Below are 24043 nucleotides of genomic sequence, written 5' to 3'. Positions count from 1 at the left end.
TTTCTATGGAAAACATGGCGACAAAAGTCTATGAATATTTATTTTAAATAAATAGTAATATTATTCTCAACAATTGTTTAAGTTTAACAGTATATTTTAGCTGTAATAAACTATTTTAATTATCTTTTAACAGCCGTTTTCCTGAGTAGTGTGAGATGCCAACTTCCTCTCGTCAGGTGGCGCGTTGCGAACCTAAACAAATTCTTTGCTCTCGACTGAGATAACTACAATTTTTAGACTTCAGGTAAAGTACTGTCATTGATCTCTGTGCACGCTTACATATAATTATTTTCCAGATAAATTCGCGTATAAACAAACTTTGTCTTGTATTAGCTAATAAGGAACATGAGAAATGACAGGTGCGTTTCAGGGAAATTCATAAACAGTCGCCATCGTAACGGCGATGATAAGAGATATGAATATTACAGGACATAAGCAATTAAAATAATCAGAATTGGAAAAGTTATGTTCATTCTCAATACAACGTTGTAGGTAAAGTGAGTAATCGTATTCAAGAAATATGACAGAGTGCTATACAGAGTTAATTCCCTTAGGTAGTGAATCTAAAAGGTTCAATTGGCCTGTCGGGAACTGATGATTTTTTTTTACCCCCATTTTTGGGGGGGGGGGGGGGGGGGGGGTGGGGGGGTGGTAACACTTCTCTAACACTTCTTCTTTATCAAGGTTTTGTCTATTTGGAAATATGATTTGATTCCTGCAGTCTGTGTTTAGACGCTTTTGTGCATATGAAATAATAAATATATATAGTGTGTTACTAGCTTTTGCCATAGGTATAAGCTAATTTAAGGTAATTTAGCAGTTTACATTTGGTCTCTCTACACTCACTTAAGCCAGGTGTTTGTTCATTGATTTGAGATGGGCCCTTTTTTGCCTTGTTTGTCTCACTCTACAATGTCTGGTAATGGACCCATTAGTGATTTACAATGCATTAAAGCTTAGAAAGTAGAAGTCAATAAAAAATGCATTATTGTGATTAAATTCTACTTACCTACAAATTATACAAGTTATCTTATCCATCAATCACCATGGACTGCCTGTCTTAGGTTATCCAGACAGCAGGCCTATGAATTCTTTAACCTCTGGAGGCATCTTGTGTTGGCTCTATCCCCTATTTTCTATTACAGTTAAACTTATATACATGCACATTCTCATTGCGTTTTGCTTTAGATATCAAACTTAACAATTCTATATAATAAATATTAACATTTGTCTTCTATTTTCAAAATAGCACTGTCTACCAAGGACATGCCAGAACCAAATGTTTTTAAAGAAGTGTTGCCCAAACAGGGCCTGCTATACCAGGAGGACACTCCAACAGTGGTTCTGTGTAAACCCAAACTGCTCCCTCTGAAATCTGTCTCCCTGGAGAAAATGGAAAAAATGCAAAAGGAGGCACAAGAGACAATAAAACAACAGGAACTGGAGGAACAATCACAGCAGTCTGACCTTTTATATGGAGGATTTTAGATGAAATAACAATGGGATCAACTAGTTCTAAAGTCTTATGGGATTGTGAGGACTTTTAAATAACTGATGCAGCATAAAGATTCAACATTAAATTCCAAGTCATCTTATTATGGAAGAAATTTTTCAAAGATTTCTGTAGGTCTGTTGATCTTATCTTCCTCTTCAGTAAAGCTCAAAGTTACACTGGAATGATGTGATAGGATTAAGCAGTAGCTGGTCTCCTGCTAGTTATCTCTCCTGATGAATCATCTCCAAACTGGATAACACATATTTTTTTTAACAATAACTATTGATATCAGTTTGACTTTGATCTGAAAATGGAATTGTCAAGGATATTTCAATTTTAACAACAGTACATTTTATATGTAGTAAATGTATTTTAGTACAAGTGTACTGAAATTTAACTGTCACCAACTTCTAATGATTTTGTTATTGATGACACTTGTACATTGTATTATTGTACATAATACAAAACATCTGTATGTAAAATAATAAATAAGTTATTTAATTGTTTCACCTTGTGCTTGATTTATTACTTTATGTACAGTTCACGTTGCATTGCTTTGAGAATCATTGGTAACAATCATAAATGTATATCATATCGTTTGATGCTTGATAAGCTATCCTCGGAATTTCTCAATCTGATCATAATTACGGTACCTGGTATGTTAGTGTATGATAGTAGTGATGATTTTTATCAGGGTGGTAAATCTATCTGACTCACCTCCACAAATGACTATTATCAAATGTAAATATGTACATGTAGTTCTGTGCTAGTAACTGGTAGTTCAAAATCTATGAATAAATGAAAATCAAATCAGGCTTGTAAATCTTTGATTGCAAATAAAAGCAAATTACCAGGTATACAAAATTAAAGATGCCCTTGAAGATGTATGACATTCAAAAGTACTTATTTGTAATTACGCCGGTCCTAGATTTCTATGCTGGAATATTTCAAACAGGAGTAAAAGGTATAAACTATTTAGAAGGTCATGTAGAGGTGTAGACGTCGGGTAGAGGCGTAGAACCTCATGGAAAGGTGTAGACACTGTAGAACGTCATATATAGAGAAAACATGGTCAGTGTCTTAAAATATAAGCTGTATTTTGGCGAGGGTTAAGAAAGACAAAAGTGGCGAGCCTTGCATGGTGAGCCACTTTTGTCTTTCTGTCCCGAGCCAAAAATACAGCTTATATTTTAAGACACTGACCATGTATTCTATTTATTCTGCAACAGACATAAAAATAATCATTTTGAAGTGAAACGGTGACAAAAATGACAGAAATATGTTCGCCTTTTAAACGTAGTTTCACTTTGAAGTAGGTCAGTCAAACTGACGCACGTGCCAAGATTCCAAAATACAGCTGTTTTCCGTCACCGTATACAGCAAAAATATGGGTGTATTCCGACAATGCGGTGGCAGTTGCAAGATAAAGAAATGTAGACGTCATTTAGAGGCCTAGAATGTCATGTAGAGGTGTAGACCCTGTAGAAGGTCATGTAGAGGTGTAGAAAATCACAGAGGTGTAGAACATCACATAAAGGTGTAGACTCTGTAGACGTATAGATCCTGTTGTACTTACCTCCTTACTCTGTATCATATACGTCAATAAATTTAGTGAATTCGACAAAATTCCAAATTCTTTCAACTTTCAATATAAATGATAATCATGTTGGTAGTGAATGTGAACCGATATGGAATAGTTGATTGGTGTGGTTTAAAATTCCCCTTGAAAGACAGGAATTGGTATATTATGCATGTATATTCATATAGACTGCCCTTTTATTTTCCACAGTATCAATCATGATAATCATTATACACCACTTATTAACATATTTTCTACCACAATATGCTGTGTTATTCCACTCTCAAGCCATTGTATAAATGTGCCGACTGTTGGATAAATATGACCTTCCGGTCTTTTGATTGGTCAAGAATTCGAACTTTGACCCAAGCTGCAATTGTTATTGACGTCAGAGACCTATATACTAGTATATAGGTCTCTGTTGACGTCATCAATAATCGAATGACGTCACATCACTTGGCCACGTTTCCCTTTGATTTAAGCTGACATTATTGTGGTAGAAACAGGTCACATGACTCATGATTGTTAGATATGGAATTTGTTTCACACTCATAAGTTATTTTTTTAAAGTTGCAAAAGACACTCGCTAAAGCTTGTGTCTTTTGTAACTTTTAAGAAATAACTTACGAGTGTGAAACAAATTCCATATCCAACAAACACTCGTTGTGTAACCTCTATATACTAAATATACACGCTCCCAGGTATTACCAGAGACATATATATCTATATATGTCTCTGTCTCTGGTATATTACGACAGAGACTTGTATGTCACAATCATATTGTGATATACAAGTCTCTGATTACGACAGAGACATACATGTATATACAGTATATGTCTCTGATTACGAGTAGAATTTTAATAGAATAGTTTTTTTTTCAGATTTCTGTTATAAGTAGGCAATCAAGAATTGAAACCCTCAAACATCTTATTATGAATAAGGGATTGTCACATAAATGGCTAAACAGAAGTTATATAATTATATTACCAGCACAGATGAAGCACGTGTCAGTTAACAGAATTTTGAAATTGGCGCCAAAGGTTCTGGTACTTCCGGTTATAAACGTTCGGAATGTATCTGGCGTTTCCCTATTTTATTAAAGAAACATTAGAGGAGTTCGATGCAACTGTTTACACCTGACGTGTACGAAGCAGAGACTGCCGAATCACATTGTGAAAATTCTGACGCAAACCCTGTAGAGTTGAGTATATAATTAGAACACTCCAGTAAGTATCTGTTCTTTTTTAATTGCAGTGTTTTCAGTAGTACCAAATGGATGTTTTAATCTGACATTGTGGAAAGAACGACATGGATATATCTTGTCGGCCAGGGGCATGGGTTCATCAGTGCATGCGTGAAAAATAACGTTACCGGTAGGTCTCGGATCCAAGTGTACATTTCACCTAACCTGAGTTTCCTCTGACCCTGACACATGTCTGGTTACTAGGCTAGATATGGTGTCCGGACCAGAGGAAACTAGTGCTGATATATATCATCATCATGTTGGGGACAATAAAAAGATAATTTATTGTCTTTCAAGTTTGATGTTTCCTTCTGCCATTACAATGCATCCTATCATTAAGTTAATTTTTTTTTATATTCAATGATATTAAAGGTATAATTGAACATTTATATGATTATATACAGATTATTACAGATTTAGTGATTTAATTATCTTAGCTTTAGTTTATCTTAGGTAGCACTTTGTACACTTTTTTGATATGAGCTAGGAGAGTCCTCATGGAGAACAATAATTAAGATCAGGGTTTGCCCTGAAGCCATCCCAATAACCTTTTAAAGCATAGAAAAATGAAAGGACCTCATTTTTTTCTGGAAGCTTCATTCCCATTTTATCTGAAAAGGACCCCATTTATGAAATGCCCAGTGCAAACCCTGAAGATCATCTTGGAAATCTTGGGATTCTTGAGTTTCCCAGAAAATATCTTAGTTTCCTCAAGCATATAAACTTAGTTTTAAATCATAAATGCATGTGTAGTAATATCAACTAAAACATTTATGCTGAAACAAAGGCATAGTAAATTTCACCAAAACTTATACTTTCAAAGTCACCAGTGGATGTATTTTCAAAACTGTCATGTGATCATGATCAGGCCCTGAGTTAAGGAAATATTCCTTGAATATTGATGAATAATTCTAACTGGCCCCAGATCTGTGTTAATTAAAGTGTTATATCTATACTGCTTGTTTTATTCTTTAGGACACTTCAATGATGGCGTTGATACAGGGAGTGAGAATACTGAACCTCATCAGTGTGTCATTGTTTCTAATCTGTTGCTACCACATGTTGGTCAACACACAGAAAGTGCCACCTGGTGGAGAAAAGGTTCGGAATGGGGGAGCACTTACACTTGTACCCCAGGATCCGACGGAAGATGATGGTAAATATCACAATACCAGAATATCTGAAATATCCGACATTTTTGTTAAGGACCGGACACTTAATAATGCTATTATGTATATGTACCAGTAATATTAAATAATTATTTGTGTAAATAACTAAATATATATACCAGTATGTTGAATTATTATTTGTGTATATATACCAGTATGTTTGAATAATTATTTGTGTATATTTAAGCATTGATATCACTATTTTTTAGTTTTATAGGGGTATCATTAATTATAACATACTACATGTATATAAGTATGAAAAAAAAAAATGTTTGCAACCTGTATGTATCTGCGTATCTTGGGTATAAAGTAATTAATTTTGAACCTATGAGAAGTCTTTATTGTACAGCAATGTTGATCTTGACTGTTGTGTTGGTTTTCAGCCGAAGTAACTGTTGAAAGTAGTGAGGAAATAGAAGAGGATGTTCCCAGTATGGATGTGTTTTACCCAACAAAAGAATGGAAATCCATTAAGAAAGGTAAGACAAATTGATATTGCAGTGATATTTTTACAAATTCTTGTTTTTTATATCAATATTGGTGACTGATCTAGAGACACCATCACTACTCACACATACATCAACCTAAGGTATGCGTGATTTTGTGTAATGGTATTAACAATAAATTATCTAATTAAAATCTAGATGGTCATTCTCGCTACATAAACATCGAACAACATCCCATAAGGGGTCACGTTGGGGTGAACGAGTTGTGCGTTTTTCACTTTCAGGGCGAATTGTCAATTTGTCGATGTCATCGAAGCAAAACATTTCGTCACATCATGCATCTGAATCAAACCATTTCAGCACAGCATGCATGTACTATATGCTTTGTGGGATGAAATGACTTGAAACAAATTGACAGAGTATGCAAGCTATGCACTCTAGTCATGCTAATTCAGACATATGAAATTCACTTCCAAGATTCTGGAAGTACCGGTAGTCATTTGATTGGCTAATCCAAAAGGTCATCCTGACGTGACCCCTTATGGGATGTTGTTAGATGTTCATGTAATGTAGAGAGAATGACCATCCAGATTTCAATTAGATTGTGGTATTAACAAATGCTGTCAAAATTATTAATTTTATCTTTTTTGATTGATGGGTAAGGTATACGTATTTTACTAATTCAAAAAGAGCCGTTTCAAGACTGAATTATGTGAATTGTGTTTGTATGTAATTTTTCATTTTATTTTAGGTCAGTCTGTACCTGCAGGTCTCCATGTTCGCATGAACCTACAGACAGGTGACAGGGAGGCGAAGCTAATGGAGGGCGATGAAGAAAGCAAATATTGGAAATCAGGTGACCGGGAAGGTAATTATATCTGTATTCAGTGGGAAAAAGATCATCGCGTCTTCAGGCTTCTGCTGCTGTTTATAGACTTATACTTGTTAAAATTGAAATTAAACTTAATAAGCATAAAAATCCAAATCATTGTTACTTGTTTTACAGGTTTATTTAATCCAATTAAATATTTCTCGTTTGACAGGTATGCTAAATCCAAAGGAAAAGTCTTTCACTCCACAACAGCTCAAAGAGGCTTTAAAGGAATTCAAAACAACCAAGTTAGATGAGCAGGATAACAAAGAGGTATGTTATATCATTCAGCAACTTCTGTAAATAATGATGAGATAAAATCATGAACTCGAGTCTAGGAGTATTGTTATACAATTAGTTTATGGTATTGTAGGAAAATTTGTGTTGTTAATGATATGAAATCCTTAATAATGTGTTGTTGATGACAGTTAGACATGTCATGCAACAATGAAATTCATCGCACCTCTGACAGATTGTTGCATTTGATTGGTTTAAATCCGGTCACATGGTGATAACCTATGAGACTATTGGGGATCAACAAGATGGAAACCCTTGTTTGTCATTTAAAAATTAAAACAAATAGTCTCTAAATTATCGCTGCTCAAATATCAACTCTCCTGTGTATTTTTTGCATACGAAATTGTCTTGGAAAAAAGTTTAAAACATCTATAAGAGTTGCTAGTTAAAAGTACATGTAATTGAGCCAAGAGTAAGAGTGTCGTCAAGTAAGCTGTGAAGTCAAGCATTTTATTAACTGTGATTAAAAACAAAAAATTAGAGAGGTTCTGGCAGACAATTAATGAGGACCTAAACAAAAACAAGACTCGAAACTCAAGCCCCCAAGACTTTGTTCACAAGCAAGACATCAGCAAAACTGTGAAACGATTATAAATCTAAGTTAGAAACATTTGATCAACATCAATTGGTTGAATATTGTCTCACTTTTATGTCAATGCAGGTAAAACAGATGGCATACATTATAAAACCATCAATGGAATAAATGTGTTCTATAGTCAATTATTGACCCCCTATAAGACCATAGAGGGTTAGTAAGATTTATAGAGGTCAGTAACTGTCTACATTCTATATACCTAGTAATTAATATCACCATGAAATCTATGGCTAATTGCAGGGATTGGGAACGGAAAGTTTAGGTATTAGCAATTAATCACTGTTTAAAAAATGTTAATATTTTTTCTGTGTAAGAGTCTGTTTTGTGTGAAAATAATTATATTGATATTGACATACAGAAAACAATTTTACAAACAATATTTGTCTCCGACAGAGAGAGAAGGAAGTATTGAAGACATTTAGGAAGTATGATGACATAAAGAAGGAGCTTTCTGACATGAACACACAGATAAAGACGGATGGAGAGATAGTTACGGAGATGTTCCATAGACTGAACTCAACAGACTTGGATGACACGCAGAAAAACGATCTTTTAAATGATCTGGAGTTTTATCTTCATCAGGTATAGACTCACATCCCTTTTTTCATGAGTTTACATGGAGCTTCATGCTGTTATCAGTAAATTTTACAACTATGATCGAATATATCTCAAGAAAATTTATGAGGGAAAGATAAAGCACTGAACTAGTAGCCATATTGTTTCATCTCATGCAGGAGTCATAAAATGAAACTATAGATTTTCGTTTCATTTAAGGTTCTGTCTCGTTGGAAATGTTGGTTTTCTTAAAAACCCCTGTGTAACATTCAAGGTTTCATCTAGTAAATCTTCAGTCATTTTCATTGTGATGTTAAAATGTGAAATTATGTGTTTTGTTTATTTTTGGCAATTCTGATGTTCGATTGGACATGAATATGCAATGCACATTGATGATATGCATTATGAATTGGTGATTGTGTGACAATTTTATTTTTCTGTGACAGATTGACAATGCCCAGGTATTCTGTAACCTTGGTGGGATGAAACTGTTGATGAAGGGACTCAACGATAGCCTAGCCCTCACTCGGGAACAGTCAGCATTTGTTATTGGTTCAGCTGTACAAAGGTGTGTATGGAGTGTGATTAAATGATTTTTGATAATGTTTTTTGGTGAAAATCTCATTGAAATTTCTAGAATGTGCTATATAGAACATAGACGTGGCCCCTATTTCTCGAATATTAAAATCATAGATCAGATTTATCTTTATATGTAAGGTCCCTAGGATAGTCCGATTCCCAAGATTCAAACTAGGGGGAGATAATCTGGTACACATGTATTAGAAGTCAGCCGTCGGCAATTCTTTACAAGAACTTAATGGGAGGTGCCCCTGGCTAGTCTATGTAGAATGTATTATAGAGGAAATTCCCATCCACTTTCTCTAAACCCTCAATTTTTCAGAACATTCTCACTTAGTAGGTATCGCCATCACTTCAGATTCTATTATGGAGGAACCTGTGGTGTCAAAAGCTCCAATTTCAACTAAATGACCAGTAATCTTACTATATTAAAACAGTGCCACTTCTACAATGCTTTCCATAGAAAATAATGTACAGAAACTACATCACAGTCATCATTTAGCTGAAAGCTTCAAGTGAAACAATAGCTTAACTAGGATTATTTCTAAACATCTGAATATGTATGTTTATACACTGTATAAGGTCAATCTGAATTTGTTTCCATCTGTCAATCACTCAAACTCGGCTTCATACAGGACTTCTTTGTCCAAAGTGGATAATTGAAACTGCAGTTAAGTTCGTAGTAAAACCTACTACCTAGAGTAGAGAACATCTCAAAATTAAAACAATCATCAATCTCCACCATATATAACTATATAAAGATTTTTGTCTCAGTAATCCCGAGGTACAGATCAAGGCTTTGGAGGCAGGGATCCTACCCCAGCTGATACGACTGTTGTCTACGGAGACTGAGGTCAAGGTTCTACCACGTCTCCTTTACGCGATGTCCTCACTGATCCGACACTTTCCCCACGCTCAGAAACGTCTTCTCGACCTCGGGGGCATCACTGCACTAAAGGGCATGTTTCCTAACTCCAGAGACCTGTCGAATCTACAGATCAAAGTTATAACCCTTCTCCAGGATCTTATCGTAGAAAAGGTACGAGCCAGCAACGAAATATGTTTAGGTAAAATGTACTGTTATGATTAGGGCTATTCCATTAAAATACCTACATGACCCCAGGACTCCACAATAAATCACTTCTATCCATGGTTGGGTTTCCTTCTTGTTTCTTCTATGTAATTTAGTCAATAAATTCTATAGGTGGTACCCCTTAACCAAACCTGGAGTCCTTGGGTGGGGTAGATGTTTCACTGGAAAAGCCCTTATATATATGTGTGAAGCAGGTCTGTCAGAAAACATGTCACAAGATGTTAGGAATAAATAAACAAAATAGTTTGAGACATATTAGAATTCTGAAGGACCTGGAACAACATTCTACAGGACATTGTTTCCAAACCAACAAAATTATTCAAGAAAAAATTAAACTTTGAAAAATAAGGAACTGAATTATACATACATGTACATGTGAACATACAAATTTATATATCTCCCTAATTACAATTTCTTATTTTTTTCCAGGATTTTGCAATGTCAATGGAAGCCAAAAATACAGACAAAGCTCAACAGTATAAAATGTAAGTCAATGGATAGAACAAAAGAAATACAAGATAATTAATGCATTTCAAAGCAGGTTTGGATACACTTGAGCCCTAAATGTATTAAACTTCATCATGCAGCTATTTTGTCCTTCTAGGACTAATCATTGATGCAAAAATTTAAAGGAACTCAAATTAGGTCAAATATGTTGAAATCTGAATTGGGAGGGGTGCAGTATTTTTTTAGACAAATTTTTGCCCATTGTTATAACCTTGTTTGTAGGAAAAGGGTTACACTATTATTGGCAACATTCGTCAAATGTCAGGGTCACTGTTACTTTAAATAGATTTCAGTCACTTTCCAAAATCTTCTAAAAAAGGTACAGTAATACATTTCAAAGAATCTAAGTTTCTATAAAATATTTTGTATTTATTTAAAGATATCAGAACCAAAATGAACAATCTTAAAATAAATTTTGAATTTTTGTTATACTTCAGGGTCCACCTCTGTGATGCGATAAGGGAGCAGGGCCTTTGTGCGTGGTTACCACGACTACTGGAGGCCCCTGACCATGACGGCAGGGAGAAGGTACTCCAGGCAATGATGACACTTAAGGATACCTGTCGGGAAGACATTGTATCGGCTAATTCTTTACTACAGAAGCTCCTCAAGGAGTACACGAGTTTAGCTGCAGAAGAAACTGAACAAGATGATCAGTATTTTACAGGAATCGCACAATATATTAAACAAATTATATCGTCATCTCCAACTGATTCCAAAGATGAACTTTAACACACCCTATTTTTTAAAATCACTTCTTAACACACATTTTTAATATTAAATCGCTTCATAAGAGAGTGTTCACTTTTTATATTAATTTTTTTTTACATATCTTTTTTTTCCCAATTGAATTACATATACATGCTATGTATGAATTTTATTCATTAAATTTTCTTTGAACAATGTGATGTTTTATGTTCCTTTTGAAAGATTTTATTAATGGTTACTGGTATGTTTACCATAGTGTGTGATCATTACTTAAAGGGGCATTCCTTCATTTGAATGAAGTTTAGGTCGTCAAAATTAAACTTACTTGAAATTATGTAAAAAAAAATTAAGTAGTAATCTTTATATTAATACAGTAGTTTTACTCCGCAGATAAACCGAAGTTCTTCGAGTATTAATTCCTTAAAATTCTTAATTGAATGGACACAAATTATCACTAATTACTGCAAAGACGTACAGTATTTGTCTACAATACGCCTTTTTCCTGTACATTTCGGTGATAATTTCATTACTTGTAGGCACAAACACTCAGTCATATTATCATCGTTCAGACATAGATTTCATCAATAGAAATTGTGCATGTTTCTAACTTTACCAATTGGCACGGTGCAGCACCTAGATTTTATAGCCTGGTAGCTCAATAAGCCACCTGGCATTTCTGACCTTCAGATAGGTCAATGTTGTATTTACTTTTAAAACATGATCACATACAAACTAACAAACCAGCTGATTATCTTTTCTTTACACCTTGGGGATCTTTGTAGAAAGTTCAACTTAAACTCGTGTAAGCATCCATTTATTCAGTACCATGTGATGGCAGGCTAGGAAGACACTGGCAATCATTTTGACATTCACATCAATTTTTTAATTTTTTTTGTAGGTACTGACCATATATGGATCTTCGTGCCTCGGGACTAATCCCTGCATAACTTATAACTTATAACTTGCTAACATTTAAAGTCTTTTGAATGTGACAAGCGGCGTTTATAAAAAAAACAATCTTAAGATTTGTCCATATGGCTGAATGTAGGTCATGTCATTCATTTTAACAAACCAGAGACCTATATATATAGAGAGAATACATGGTCAGTGTCTTAAAATATAAGCTGTATTTTGGCGAGGGTAAAGAAAGACAAAAGTGACGAGCCTTGGCGAGCCACTTTTGTCTTTCTGTCCCGAGCCAAAAATACAGCTTATATTTAAGACACTGACCATGTATTCTATTTTTCCTGCAACAGTCGTCAAAAATAATCATTTTGAAGTGAAACGGTATCAACAATAATCAAAATATGTTCGCCTTTCACTTGGAAGTAGGCTAGTCGAATTGACGCACGTGCTAATATTCCAAAATACAGCTGTTTTCCGTCATTGCCATATACAGCGAAAAAAATATATGTTGGGTGTATTCCGACAGTGCGGTGGCAGTTGCAGGATAAAACTATGTATATAGGTCTCTGAACAAAATCGCTATTGTCTTTTATAAAAGCAAGCTATGGATAATTTTGTAGCTCAAGTTTTCATTGTACATTGTTGGTTTGACTTGAGGTTATTAAAATCGGATATACTGTAAAAATCTAATGTTATAACCTGAAGAAACCTCAGTGAATTAAAAATATTGGTGTGTCTTCACATCATGGTTCTGTAAAAGCGTTTTACCTGTCACCTTAAAGTGGGGAAACGTCATCAATTCAAACAAGAAATATCTTTAAAAAAGATAAACGGCGTAGTTGTAATGCTGGTGGTTATAATGTAAAACTGCTGGTAAAATACATTAACGAACTAATCAATAAATGCGTTTCAGCACGGATAATAATACTGCATTTGAATCAGGAATATTATTTTATTAATGTGTCATTTGAATAGATACATCCACTTTTGTGTCGTTTTTAACTGCATATCTGCATTTTGCATTTACCGCTACATTGACCAATCACATACTTCATCTTGACCAGTAACGCCACCTGTCGCGTCATATCCGGGGCCAAAAGAAAATTATACGGCTATGCCGAAAAATATAGGCCCAGCGGTGGCACTGAAATATACAGCGATCATGGGAATGCTGATGTGAAACAATAATTTTACTGTCCGAATACTGTTCATGTTTTCATAATTACATACAAATAATTATACAACAAGTATAAAAGACTAATGTAGTAAAGGTACGTTATAGGTACAATGTATTGTACATATGAGAAAACGACTGATCCAAGTAAATACTATGTAATCACTTAAGTACTTTGTAAGATTTGACTTAGCATAACTATATATATATTTGGTAAGACATAAAAATGTTCGATTGATGCGATACATACATACATACAATATGACTTGACTACACAAAACGCTCACTCTTCGTTATAAATTCGTGTACTGCCAAAATGATTTCCTCGTTTTTTTGTACTGCAAGGTCTGGACTTCACCCTAGTAAACAAGCCATATCTAAATCATAATTTTTTTTTTATATATTGTTCTCTTAAATCTGTATACTTTTCACATGCAAATAAAAAATGAAAGTTGTCCTCGATGTATCCACATGAACAAAAAGGATCATCATTAAGATTTTTTTCAAAAACATGTGCTTTTAAGCTACTACATTTTAATCGGAGTGATAAATTTGGGCTTTACGGTTTCCACAGGATAGATAACTAGGCAATTTATTTCTGTCTCTATCAAGATATTTTTTTAGGACTGACACGGATGCATTTTCTCTAATGGTGGAGGGTAAGTTGTTCCATAGATGAATAGTGCTTGGAAGGAATGAGTTTTTGTAGGAACTGGTATTAGTTTTGATGGTGGATAATTGGTTTGATTGTCTAGTTCTTTGGCTATGTATTTCAGAATTTCTTCTTGGAAGTATATTAGAAAGGGAAGGAGGAGTATGATTATGGACCATGTTATGAAGCTTAATTATCTTATGTTTTTTCCTACGTTCTGCTAATGTGTCCCAACATGTATCTTTATATAATAGTTCACTACTTACCAGTTTTGTTGCTTCCGTAACTATCCTTGCTGATTCTTTGTGAATTAATTCTAGTTTATTTATAAGTAAAGTTGGTAAAGAATCCCATACAACGTCGGCATATTCGAGTATAGGCATTATATATGAGAAATATATATGTTCCAAGGTATTTCGGTCAAGAAGGAATTTAAGTTTGCGGAGAACTGCTAGACTTTTTGATATTTTAGACACGATACAATCTACATGGTTAGTCCAACTTAATTCAGAGTTGAAATATACACCTAGGTTTTTATGTAATAAAACTTGTTTTATATTCGTATTGTCCATACTTAGTTGTGGAAGATTACATTTTGAAACTTTCTTACTGACTAATAACGACTCCGTTTTATTTGTATTAAACGTAACTAACCATTGAGTGGTCCATGTATGAATTTTAAAAAGATCGTTATTTATAACATTGGCTGAATTAATTGCATTATCTATTATGAGATAAAGAGTAGTGTCATCAGCGAATAATTTGATAATGCTGCTAATATCCGAAATTATATCATTTATAAATATCAAAAACAACAGGGGCCCTAATATAGAGCCCTGAGGAACGCCAGATTAAATAGTACTGTAGTTTGAAAATTCTCCATTTATCATAACTCGTTTCCTATCAGAAAGATAACTTTTGAACTACCCCAAACTATTTCCCGTAAAGCCTGCTTTCTGTAATTTATAGAGAAGACACTTGTGCCAGACGCGATCAAACGCCTTACTTATATTAAGAAAAACAACCTGTACCTCCTTCCCACAATCTAAAGCTTTACCAATGTCATTTGTGATAATCAATAGTTGATTAATAGCAGAATCGCCACATCTAAACCCTGATTGGTGCTCAGTTAAAAAAGAAGAATCACGCAAAAAATTATGAACATGTTTAAAAATGCACCTTTCCATAACTTTGCCTTTGATACGATTCCACAGAACAGACTCATCAATAAATTATGTTCATATAACTTTTCAAGTCAAATGGTTCCTTGGATATAATTATTTTTGATAGGCCGATATCAAAAAGTATATGAATGTATAGTTGATATTGGTGCAGATTCCGAATGATTAACATTACCTCAGGAATCCCACAAGGCTCAGTACTAGGACCTCCGATGTTTATAATATTTTCCGTAAATTATCTCCCACGAGTGGCTAACTCTGATGTGTACAAATTATGTGAAGACATAAAGATGTTTATATATAACACTACTTATATAATATCTACCTGTGGATGTTTTTTCAAATTTTTTTTTTCTTTTTTTTTTGCGCATCATCAAAAAATAATTAATTTTTATATACAATTTTCTTCACAATAAAGATATTCAATAAATATAGTTTATTTGATGATTTTCTTTAATTACAAGAAGAGGTAAAATCCCCATCAGTTATAAATTTTAAGGTAAAGAACAATCTATCATTTTCTTAATGCAATGGGGAAACACTTAAATGCTGATCAAAATGTATCCCAAAATTTTGTTTTTAAACGATATTGCAAAAAACATTTTAGCGTGAACTGTAAAAAAAAAACTTCGGCTTAAGTTCCACATGATCCACATGTGTATATAATATATGTGTTAGCAGGTAACGTTATAGAAGAAAATTATGAAATTACAAATATAAGTGTTGTATAATTCAAGTGTTGTATGACAAGTACAGCTCCAGATACATAAACACGTATGTGTGTTATATAAGGTTACAACTGTTGTCCTCCCCCTCCCCCTCCCGGGCCGCGGTGGCCGAGTGGTTAAGGTGTCCGGACACTTTAACACTAGCCCTCCACCTCTGGGTTGCGAGTTCGAAACATACGTGGGGCTTTTGCAAGGTACTGACCGTAGACCGGTGGTTTTTCTCCGGTTTTTCCGGCTTTCCTCCACCTCCAAAACCTGGCACGTCCTTAAATGACCCTGGCTGTTAATAGGCCGTTCAACAAAAAACAAACCAAAACCAAACCTCCCCCTCCCCAAGTTTGTCAGTATATGTATTTCACAACAAAAATGACATTAATTGTTGCCTTAGGCCATTACCTCATTCTGTGTTACCTGTAACTGATACATGTACCTGGAATCAGATCCAATATGTTAGATCTTCAAAGTATTAGATACCTGCACACGGGTACATGTACAGAAATTTCAGTAAAGGAAGATGGAATATAACTTATTTAAGTTTATTTATCCAGAGACGTATATACCATTATTTACTATGACAAAATTTAGGGGATTTTTTAAGTGTGTCTTATCACAGACGTGTACATAAATTAACCGACCGTGGGATCTTTCTCCTAATATTTTTTTTCTATGCATATTATTCCTGGTTTTGATATTCCTGAAAAGTTTGACATTTTATGTTCCTTAATGATTACTTGAAAAAGGGACATATAAGATATGTATGATACCGCTGATAAAAATAGCGTTTGATACCTCCTGAAATTGGCTACAGACAATAATACAACTATCAAATTATTAGGAACATGTGTGAATTTGCTTGTGTACTCATCACCGTTTGTCAACATGTCACCCGATCACAGCCAGGTAATAAGTTGTGAATTTTATCACAGGTAAGTTGCAAGGTTCCTTTGATCTGCAGCCAGAGAACTTTAGATCACAGTCCTACCTGTACCGGCATTGGAGATACATGTATCCCGGAGGGGGTTGGGGTTTGGGGTGTTAATATGGTGACATCTAGATGGAGGTGGTCAATTAACGTACATACCGGGTGGCACAGGACGCAACAAGCAGACGCATTTTTCACATTCACAATGAATCAATTTTATAGTAAATCAATAAGTATTGTGTTTGGATAAGAAGATTTATCAAAAGTCCGGCAAGTACATGGGCACATGTCCTTTTGGAGGATCATGATCATGAAGTCGAACTCCATTTTTCTAATGCAGGTGATGAGTTTTATAAGCTGATGTCAAAAAGAACAAGTAATTTATTTTGGAAGGAAATTTTCCTTGTGCTTTCGGAGATAAAAAAAAAATTTCCACCTCAAGACAAATATTTATTAACCGAACCGCTATGGTTCAACTCTCTGTTTACCATTGATAAAAGAACTTTTTACTGGAAAGAATGGTATGAGAAAGGAATAATAACAGTTCAAGATATGATGGACAAAGATGGGGAAATATATTCATATCCCAAATTTTGTCAATTTTATCAATTTCAGCCCCCTTTCACATCATTTGAAGGTCAAAAAAAGGCATTAATTAAATCTTTTCCAAGGTTAAAAGAAAAAATCAATATGAACAATAACCCCACATTTCCATTTTTCTTAGAAAGCATCGTCTCAGACGTACCTGGAAAAAGAATAATATACAAAACATTAATTCAAAGATATGATTCATCAATTAATAACTCTTACAAGGTAAAGTGGGCCCAGGATTTGGGACTTGAAGAGGACGATGAGTACTGGTGGGAAAAAACTCACAGAAATATCTTTAAACAAACATATGATACAAAATTAAGGTGGCTACAATATCGTCTGATCAATCGAATTTTGCCAACGAATATTTTTCTATTTAGAATTAAAGTATTGGATTCTCCCCTCTGTACATTTTGCAGGGAAGAAAATGAAACATATGTACATTTGTTTTATGAATGTTCAAGGATAGTCAAACTTCGTAAGGAGTTTGAGAAATGGATTCTGGAGAAAACCTTTTTCAGCTTTAGTTTATCACCAGTATCAATACTGCTTGGTCTGAATGGTCACCACAACAATATAAGTAATTTGATGTCATTACTGTTCAAACAATATGTATATCATTGTAGAATTAAGAAAATTTGAAGTGTTTAAATCTCATGTATGTCAGTACTATGAGATTGAAAAGATTATGTATAAATCAAGAAATGAATATGTTAAATTCCTTACAAGATGGGGAGGATGGCATGCTTTATTTGAAAAGGAAAAATAGAATGTAATTTAAATAAATTCTAGACTCCTTATACTATTCCTTACAATTTTTCAGACCTGTATGGTTGAAATTGGTCTTGTAGATTACATGTTTGTCTACTTGTTATTTGTATACAATATCTATATAATAGCATCATAATCTTAAATAGTCTGAATAATATAGATATTGTAATGTATGTATTGTGTATTTGTATGTATGTATAAGAAAATCAATAAAAAATTTGAAATGTAAAAAAAAAAAAGTCTTGTGTTAAAAGTGTCCATTTTTTAATATATAAAATGGTGTTTGAAATTAAGAGCATCCTTGTATGAAATCTCAAGAAAAATATATCATTTAACAGATACAACTTCGAATTCACTTCCCTAGAAAAAACAGTATTTAGGACTGTTTTGGTAATTTTGATCCATCACTTAGTGGCGTGTTAATTTGTGTCTTCCTCATTACGGGAAAGTGCCCGATTTCTGACATAAAATAAAGTATTTTCTAAACGTCTGACCGATTAGAAATTAAGAACTACAATGTATGAAATGTCAAATAAAATACAGCATTCAACAGATTAAATTTTACTTCACTAGAAAAAAAGGAGTATCCTGGACCGTTTTGGTAATTTTGACCCACTGCACGATACGAGTTTTTGTATCTTAGTATTTCGACCTTAATTTGAAGACAAAACCTCTCATTACGTCAATGAAATAACGCAAACTTTACACCGATTTGTTAAATTATACCAAACCAGAAATCAAACGTGTGACTTGCGTTTAATGTCGGTCTATTTCGCCACAAAATATTCTTTAAATCCCAGTGTGTTTCGAAACGCTACGAGGCGATGCAGCCAATATGGCGGCGAATTCGGTGTCACCTGGGTTTCAGAACCAGGCACTCCGATACTTCCGGGCATGGGTGATATTTGGTACTTTTAAAAGATATATAGACTGTTACCTATGGCAAGCCGTTTTAACATTTAATCCCATTTCCTCTTAAGGGGATATTTTTACACTTAAGTGAAATTCTTATTTAATTAAATAAAGAGAATAATAATAATAATAAAAGGTGAAAAGAATTTCACTTAAGTGAAATAAAACATAATGCAAATAGGCTAAATGTTAATATCCCGTAAGACAAAAAGAATTTCACTTAAGTGAAAAAAAATTATGTGCAGACATAATGCAAAATACTTGTCCCTTAAGTGAAATTCTTTTCATCTCAAGGTAAATAAAACTGACCATATGTTCATAAAGTCACTCTGTCCTCCTATCCACCCCATGGAATGAACCCTCCCCTTGGACCTGTCTCCAAACCGGTTTTATACCACATTTGTATATCCACAACCATAACTTGAAGATACTTTTTTATCATCATGAAAGTAAAGTGAAACAGATATCAATATAGGTTATGTTTCATTTCCATTAAGTTTTATTTTCTCCAAGGTAAAAAAAAAATATTTCCATTATGTTTTATTTCACTTATGGTTTATTTCCATTATATTCTATTTTCATTATGTTTTATTTCACTTATGATTTATACCTTCAGTGTAAACCTTTCGCTTATACATACTAATAACTATGAACAGATTTTTTCCTAAAATACTGAAATATTGGAATTAATTAGAAATCATGTTTAAGAAACGCCTTCATTTTTTATTTCTAAAAGTAAATTAAACAAAATAACCGATTTTGACAAAGAAGATGTTGTTAAAACCATTAAACACTAATCCAATGCTATGTCAACTAAGAACCAGCTTGAGTAAACTTTAACTTTGACACTCAACAGCAGCGTTTGCATTATGTTTTATTTCACTTAAGTGAAAAAGATTTTCCCTTAAGATGAATAAAATTTATTTCACTTAAGTGAAATTCTTTTTCACTTAAGTGAAATAAAACATAATGCAAAAAAAAAAAAGTCTTTTAACCTTAAGGTAAAAAGTATTTCACTGAAGTGAAATAAATTTGAAGCATATTTTACCTTACAAAAGAGGAAATAGGATTAAATGTTAAAACGGCTTGCCATAGTTACCAGTCTCCCTGATATACAAGTCTCTGATTTATCGAACGGGTTTTACGTCCGCTATTGAATAGTATTTTTATATACAAATGTAACTGCTAGATAGCCTTATATATACAGTACAGGTAAAAATCGCAAGTAGCTTTTGGTACTTCTTGTTTACCTGTAGTTAAATGTAGTGCACTACTAGTTTAAACGTAGGCTAGTGCACTAGGTGTAAAGGTTAGCTGACACTCAACTGTACATGTATATATAGGCAAATTATCAGGTCCCGTAATACAGTTAATACCAAGTATAAAAATGGCAGTAAGTAACTGTAAGTTACCTTTTACATGTAAAAGAAAAAAAATAAGACGATACAAATTATGTCGCCAATACGGCACACGGATCCTTAATAAATACATTCCGGTCCTACTTTCGTTCTGCGTTTAGTTGTGCATAAAAATGGCGACCCCCGTACAGAAAGTCTTCCAGTCTGCGTATAAGTTGTTTTCAAGAGTGACAGTGGGGTCAAGTAGCTTTAATGAACATCTTCGGGAAGTCACAGTGTTGGCTTCAAAATTAACAGCAACCGATGTAAACTTTAGTTTTCATGACGACCCGGAAACCCAACGTCAAGTTGAGCAAGGCAATGTGGCCCCAGCAGTTTATGTACATCTGTGGGAAGATCGTGTACTATCAATGGGGATCTTTGTCGTCCGACAAGGCTGTCGTATTCCTCTCCACAACCACCCCGACATGCACGGCATCTGTAAGGTCATTCAAGGCACTGTACGCGTAAACAGTTTCACACCAATGTCTCCAGTTGGTCTCGACATACCAAAACACATAAGTCAGAATGCAAAACAATCGCTACTACCCTTACTAAGGAAAAAAGAACAATCGCAATTTTCACCTGTGACAACGCACTCGAGCATCACTCTGACAAAAGACGATCCTGCTTGTGTGTTGTCGCCCTCAGCTGGGAACATCCACGAGATGGTGTCGGTGGATGGTCCAGTAGCGTTTATCGACATTCTGGCTCCTCCATATGACCATACGACTGGTGAAAGGGTATGTCAGTATTACCAGGAAAACAGTTCGGAAGATGGCACGTCCAACAGTTCCAACGGACAGGTCCATTGGTTTCGGTGTGTCCCTCCTCCAAACAGCTTCTGGTGTGACACTATGGATTACACAGGACCTTCTCTGAATATTCCATGACACATTTGATAGTTTAAGTCTCGAATATATCTTTCTAGTACAGACATATACCATTCATAGCTAGCTAGCTACCTATACAACCAGAGAGTTAGATAAGTGTTTTACAATCTCCTTTTCATCAGGAATGCTGCCTACTTGATTAAATTGTGTTACTCAGGAATTCCTCAATGAATAATGCTGTAATTGGATGACATTTAAATTTTGTTGTGAGTGAAACTCTAGACTTTATTATGGTATGAATAGCCTGAATTTTCTCAAATGCCGAAATGGGGAAAACATGAACAGTTGACTTATAGGCCTAGTTCAGAGAGCTGTAAGTAAAGAAAGAATCCATCCACCTCAAAACCTAACCCGAGTTTCCTCTAGCCCTAGCACCATGTCTGGTGTACACCAGTCCTTCAGTCATCGTTTATCTACACCAGACATGGTGTCAGGGCCAGCCTGAGTTTCCTCTGGCCCTAGCACCATGTCTGGTGTACACCAGTCCTTCAGTCATCGTTTATCTACACCAGACATGGTGTCAGGGCCAGCCCGAGTTTCCTCTGGCCCTAGCACCATGTCTGGTGTTGGGGCCAGAGGAAACTCGGGCTATTCAAAACCCTTACATTTCCGTGGTTATAACCAAAGAGAATTGTAAATGTTTCAGTTTGAACATATGAAATAACAATCAATCATGTTTACTGATATTAAAACATCTACTACAGAGTTCATTTTTTGTATGGTTCATATCAATGGTTTATTGCTTTATAGATAAGATTAGCGAAACTGGTTGTTGATGTACACAATACTGACAGATATAATTGTTCCAGATAGTATAACAGTAAACACCTCCTACGTTTGAGAATGATATTGTCATCCATGTATCATTGAACATGTGTATTTTAGTACCTCTTAATTTTGATATGATTTAGGAAAGAGTATAAAATAAGTCCAAATGATGTTGTTAATAAAAAATTAAAATCTGCTTATCATAGCACATATATGTATGTAAACTTCTCATTTTTTTTTATTTAGTGTATTCACTATTAAAAATCACAAAGTAAATGCAATAAGTATTGTATGTAATGTATATGACTTCATTTGTACAAAGAAAAATTATTTTGGAAAGTTTTGAATGATTTTAGCAAGTTGTTTTAAAATTTTAGCGAGTCCTATACTGTTTGATAACCCTGCTTGTGTTTATCAATCATAGGTTTGTTTTATAATAATTGAATATGCCTCATCCCAAGTTGTTATAACACAATGATAGTGACCAGGGCCCAGTTGTTCAAAATGTCACTGTGATTAGCTTAATTACTTTCTTAGTAAATATATCTCCTTTACTTCAAAACCTGAGTGTGTGTATTCTTAAAATAGCCAGGTAGGAAGAAACTGACGAGTGTTATAATTTCAAAATTTTTTGTCATGTTAGTTTTAAGAATCTTAAAATTGTTGTATCTGTGATTAGCCTAATAACCTTTTGAACAACTTGGCCATGATGGTATTCTATAAATTGCAAAGTTTGCTTTGTAGATATTTTTTGTCAAGTGATGTTGATTTTTGTTCCTTAATAAAGTGATCTGTGATAATTTGCGTTGTTTTTGTATAGGTATATATATATATATATGTACAGCTGTTTACAGATGCCCTCACTGTTTTGGTGTTTTCTTTGGTGGGGAAATACAAGAAGTTCACCGGGCCATTAGCCCATGTAAATTTGAGTACTAAATGCATTTTGCCAATGAAAAAATTACCAGAATTGATGTATGGTCCTTCCCTTGGTAAACAATTCTTGTTATCGCTATTTCTCAGAAAGTACTGAAGGGATCTTTCTCAAATTTCATATGGAAGTGTTTTGTTCCCCTTGGTCCCTAGTTATGCATATTGCATTTTGGTACTGATCGGAAAACAACATGGCGGACAGGCGGCCATCTTGGATTTTGACGTGAATTTTTCATTGCTATTTCTCAGAAAGTACTGAAAGGGTCTTTCTCAAATTTCACATGTAAGTTGCCCTTAGTCTCACGTTATGCATATTTCATTTTTGGACTGATCGAAAAACAACATGGCAGACGGGCGGCCATCTTGGATTTTGAAAATTGAAGTTTGTTATTGCTATTCCTCAGAAAGTCCGTACGTAGTTTAGCATGTTGCATTTTGGGACCGATCAGAATACAAAATGGCAAACAAGCAGCCTTGTTGCATTTTGACAAGTTGAAGTTTTTACCGCTAGATCGCAAAAAGTACTGAAGGAATTTTCTCAAATTTCTTATGTTGGTTTTCATTGGTCCCTAGTTATGCATAGTGCATTTTAGGACCGATCAGACGACTAGCGGCCATCTTGTATTTTGATAATTGAAGTTTCTTACTGCCAGTTTTCAAATTTATGTACTAAATAGCTAATAAGGGACTTTCTCAACTTTGAATGTAGAGGTTGCCCTTGGTCCCTAGTTGTACATTTAAGTCTGGTTGAAAAGCCATCTCGGATTTTGACAGTTGAAGGTTGCTACTCTGTCATATAAAGCTATTAAATGTTTTGAAGGAAGAGTGAAAGAAAAGAAAATATCAGTCTTTCATTTGACTGATATACATCATTCAATGCTGGGCGCCAAGATCCCGCTTGGATCTCTTATTCACTTAAAAATATTGATGTATATCTTCAGTCAACTTTGTGAATGTGTATTGTAGCCAACAGCTGGAGGTTCCGTCAGCTCGTAACACACATACGTGGTACACCATTATTGTGCGAATATCCTAAGGAATATCATTGTCATAAAAAAAAACCACTTTGCGTAATTTA

General features: G+C 34.4%; 2 protein-coding genes and 1 long non-coding RNA gene across 5 annotated transcripts; all 3 read left to right on the top strand.

Moving 5' to 3' along the window:
- The first annotated feature begins 114 nt into the window (after window positions 1–114).
- LOC117339922 lies at window positions 115–2001 on the top strand. The gene is made up of 2 exons (XR_004535336.1): window positions 115–244; window positions 1250–2001. It is a non-coding gene; the product is annotated as an uncharacterized LOC117339922 (long non-coding RNA).
- A 2170-nt stretch (window positions 2002–4171) lies between these two features.
- On the top strand, window positions 4172–11249 carry LOC117339920 (nucleotide exchange factor SIL1-like). Of its 3 annotated transcripts, none has more exons than XM_033901631.1 (10): window positions 4172–4300; window positions 5293–5473; window positions 5870–5965; window positions 6684–6800; window positions 6976–7076; window positions 8089–8277; window positions 8697–8818; window positions 9604–9868; window positions 10352–10407; window positions 10867–11249. In XM_033901631.1, the coding sequence occupies exons 2-10, from the start codon at window positions 5302–5304 to the stop codon at window positions 11159–11161; spliced, it is 1413 nt and encodes a 470-aa protein (XP_033757522.1). In that variant the 5' UTR covers window positions 4172–4300; window positions 5293–5301; the 3' UTR covers window positions 11162–11249. The 3 variants fall into 3 exon arrangements, with proteins under 3 accessions (XP_033757522.1, XP_033757521.1, XP_033757523.1); XM_033901630.1 differs by having other exon boundaries at window positions 4189–4447; XM_033901632.1 differs by having other exon boundaries at window positions 4258–4274.
- A 9239-nt stretch (window positions 11250–20488) lies between these two features.
- Window positions 20489–22832, top strand: LOC117339918 (2-aminoethanethiol dioxygenase-like). Its single transcript, XM_033901629.1, has one exon. The coding sequence runs from the start codon at window positions 20506–20508 to the stop codon at window positions 21262–21264; it is 759 nt and encodes a 252-aa protein (XP_033757520.1). The 5' UTR covers window positions 20489–20505; the 3' UTR covers window positions 21265–22832.
- The last annotated feature ends 1211 nt before the right edge of the window (window positions 22833–24043 follow it).

The sequence above is a fragment of the Pecten maximus genome, chromosome 12 (assembly GCF_902652985.1).
Source record: "Pecten maximus chromosome 12, xPecMax1.1, whole genome shotgun sequence".
NCBI classification, from domain to species: Eukaryota; Metazoa; Mollusca; class Bivalvia; order Pectinida; family Pectinidae; genus Pecten; species Pecten maximus.
This window is presented reverse-complemented; position numbering and strand designations above follow the sequence as displayed.

Coding starts and splice junctions, on each gene's coding strand:
- LOC117339918 (XM_033901629.1), top strand. CDS start 20,506: ATGGCGACCCCCGTACAGAAAGTCTTCCAGTCTGCGTATAAGTTGTTT.
- LOC117339920 (XM_033901631.1), top strand. CDS start 5,302: ATGATGGCGTTGATACAGGGAGTGAGAATACTGAACCTCATCAGTGTG. Junction 5,966..6,683: donor ATGGAAATCCATTAAGAAAG/GTAAGACAAATT, acceptor ATTTTATTTTAG/GTCAGTCTGTACCTGCAGGT. Junction 6,801..6,975: donor GAAATCAGGTGACCGGGAAG/GTAATTATATCT, acceptor CTCGTTTGACAG/GTATGCTAAATCCAAAGGAA.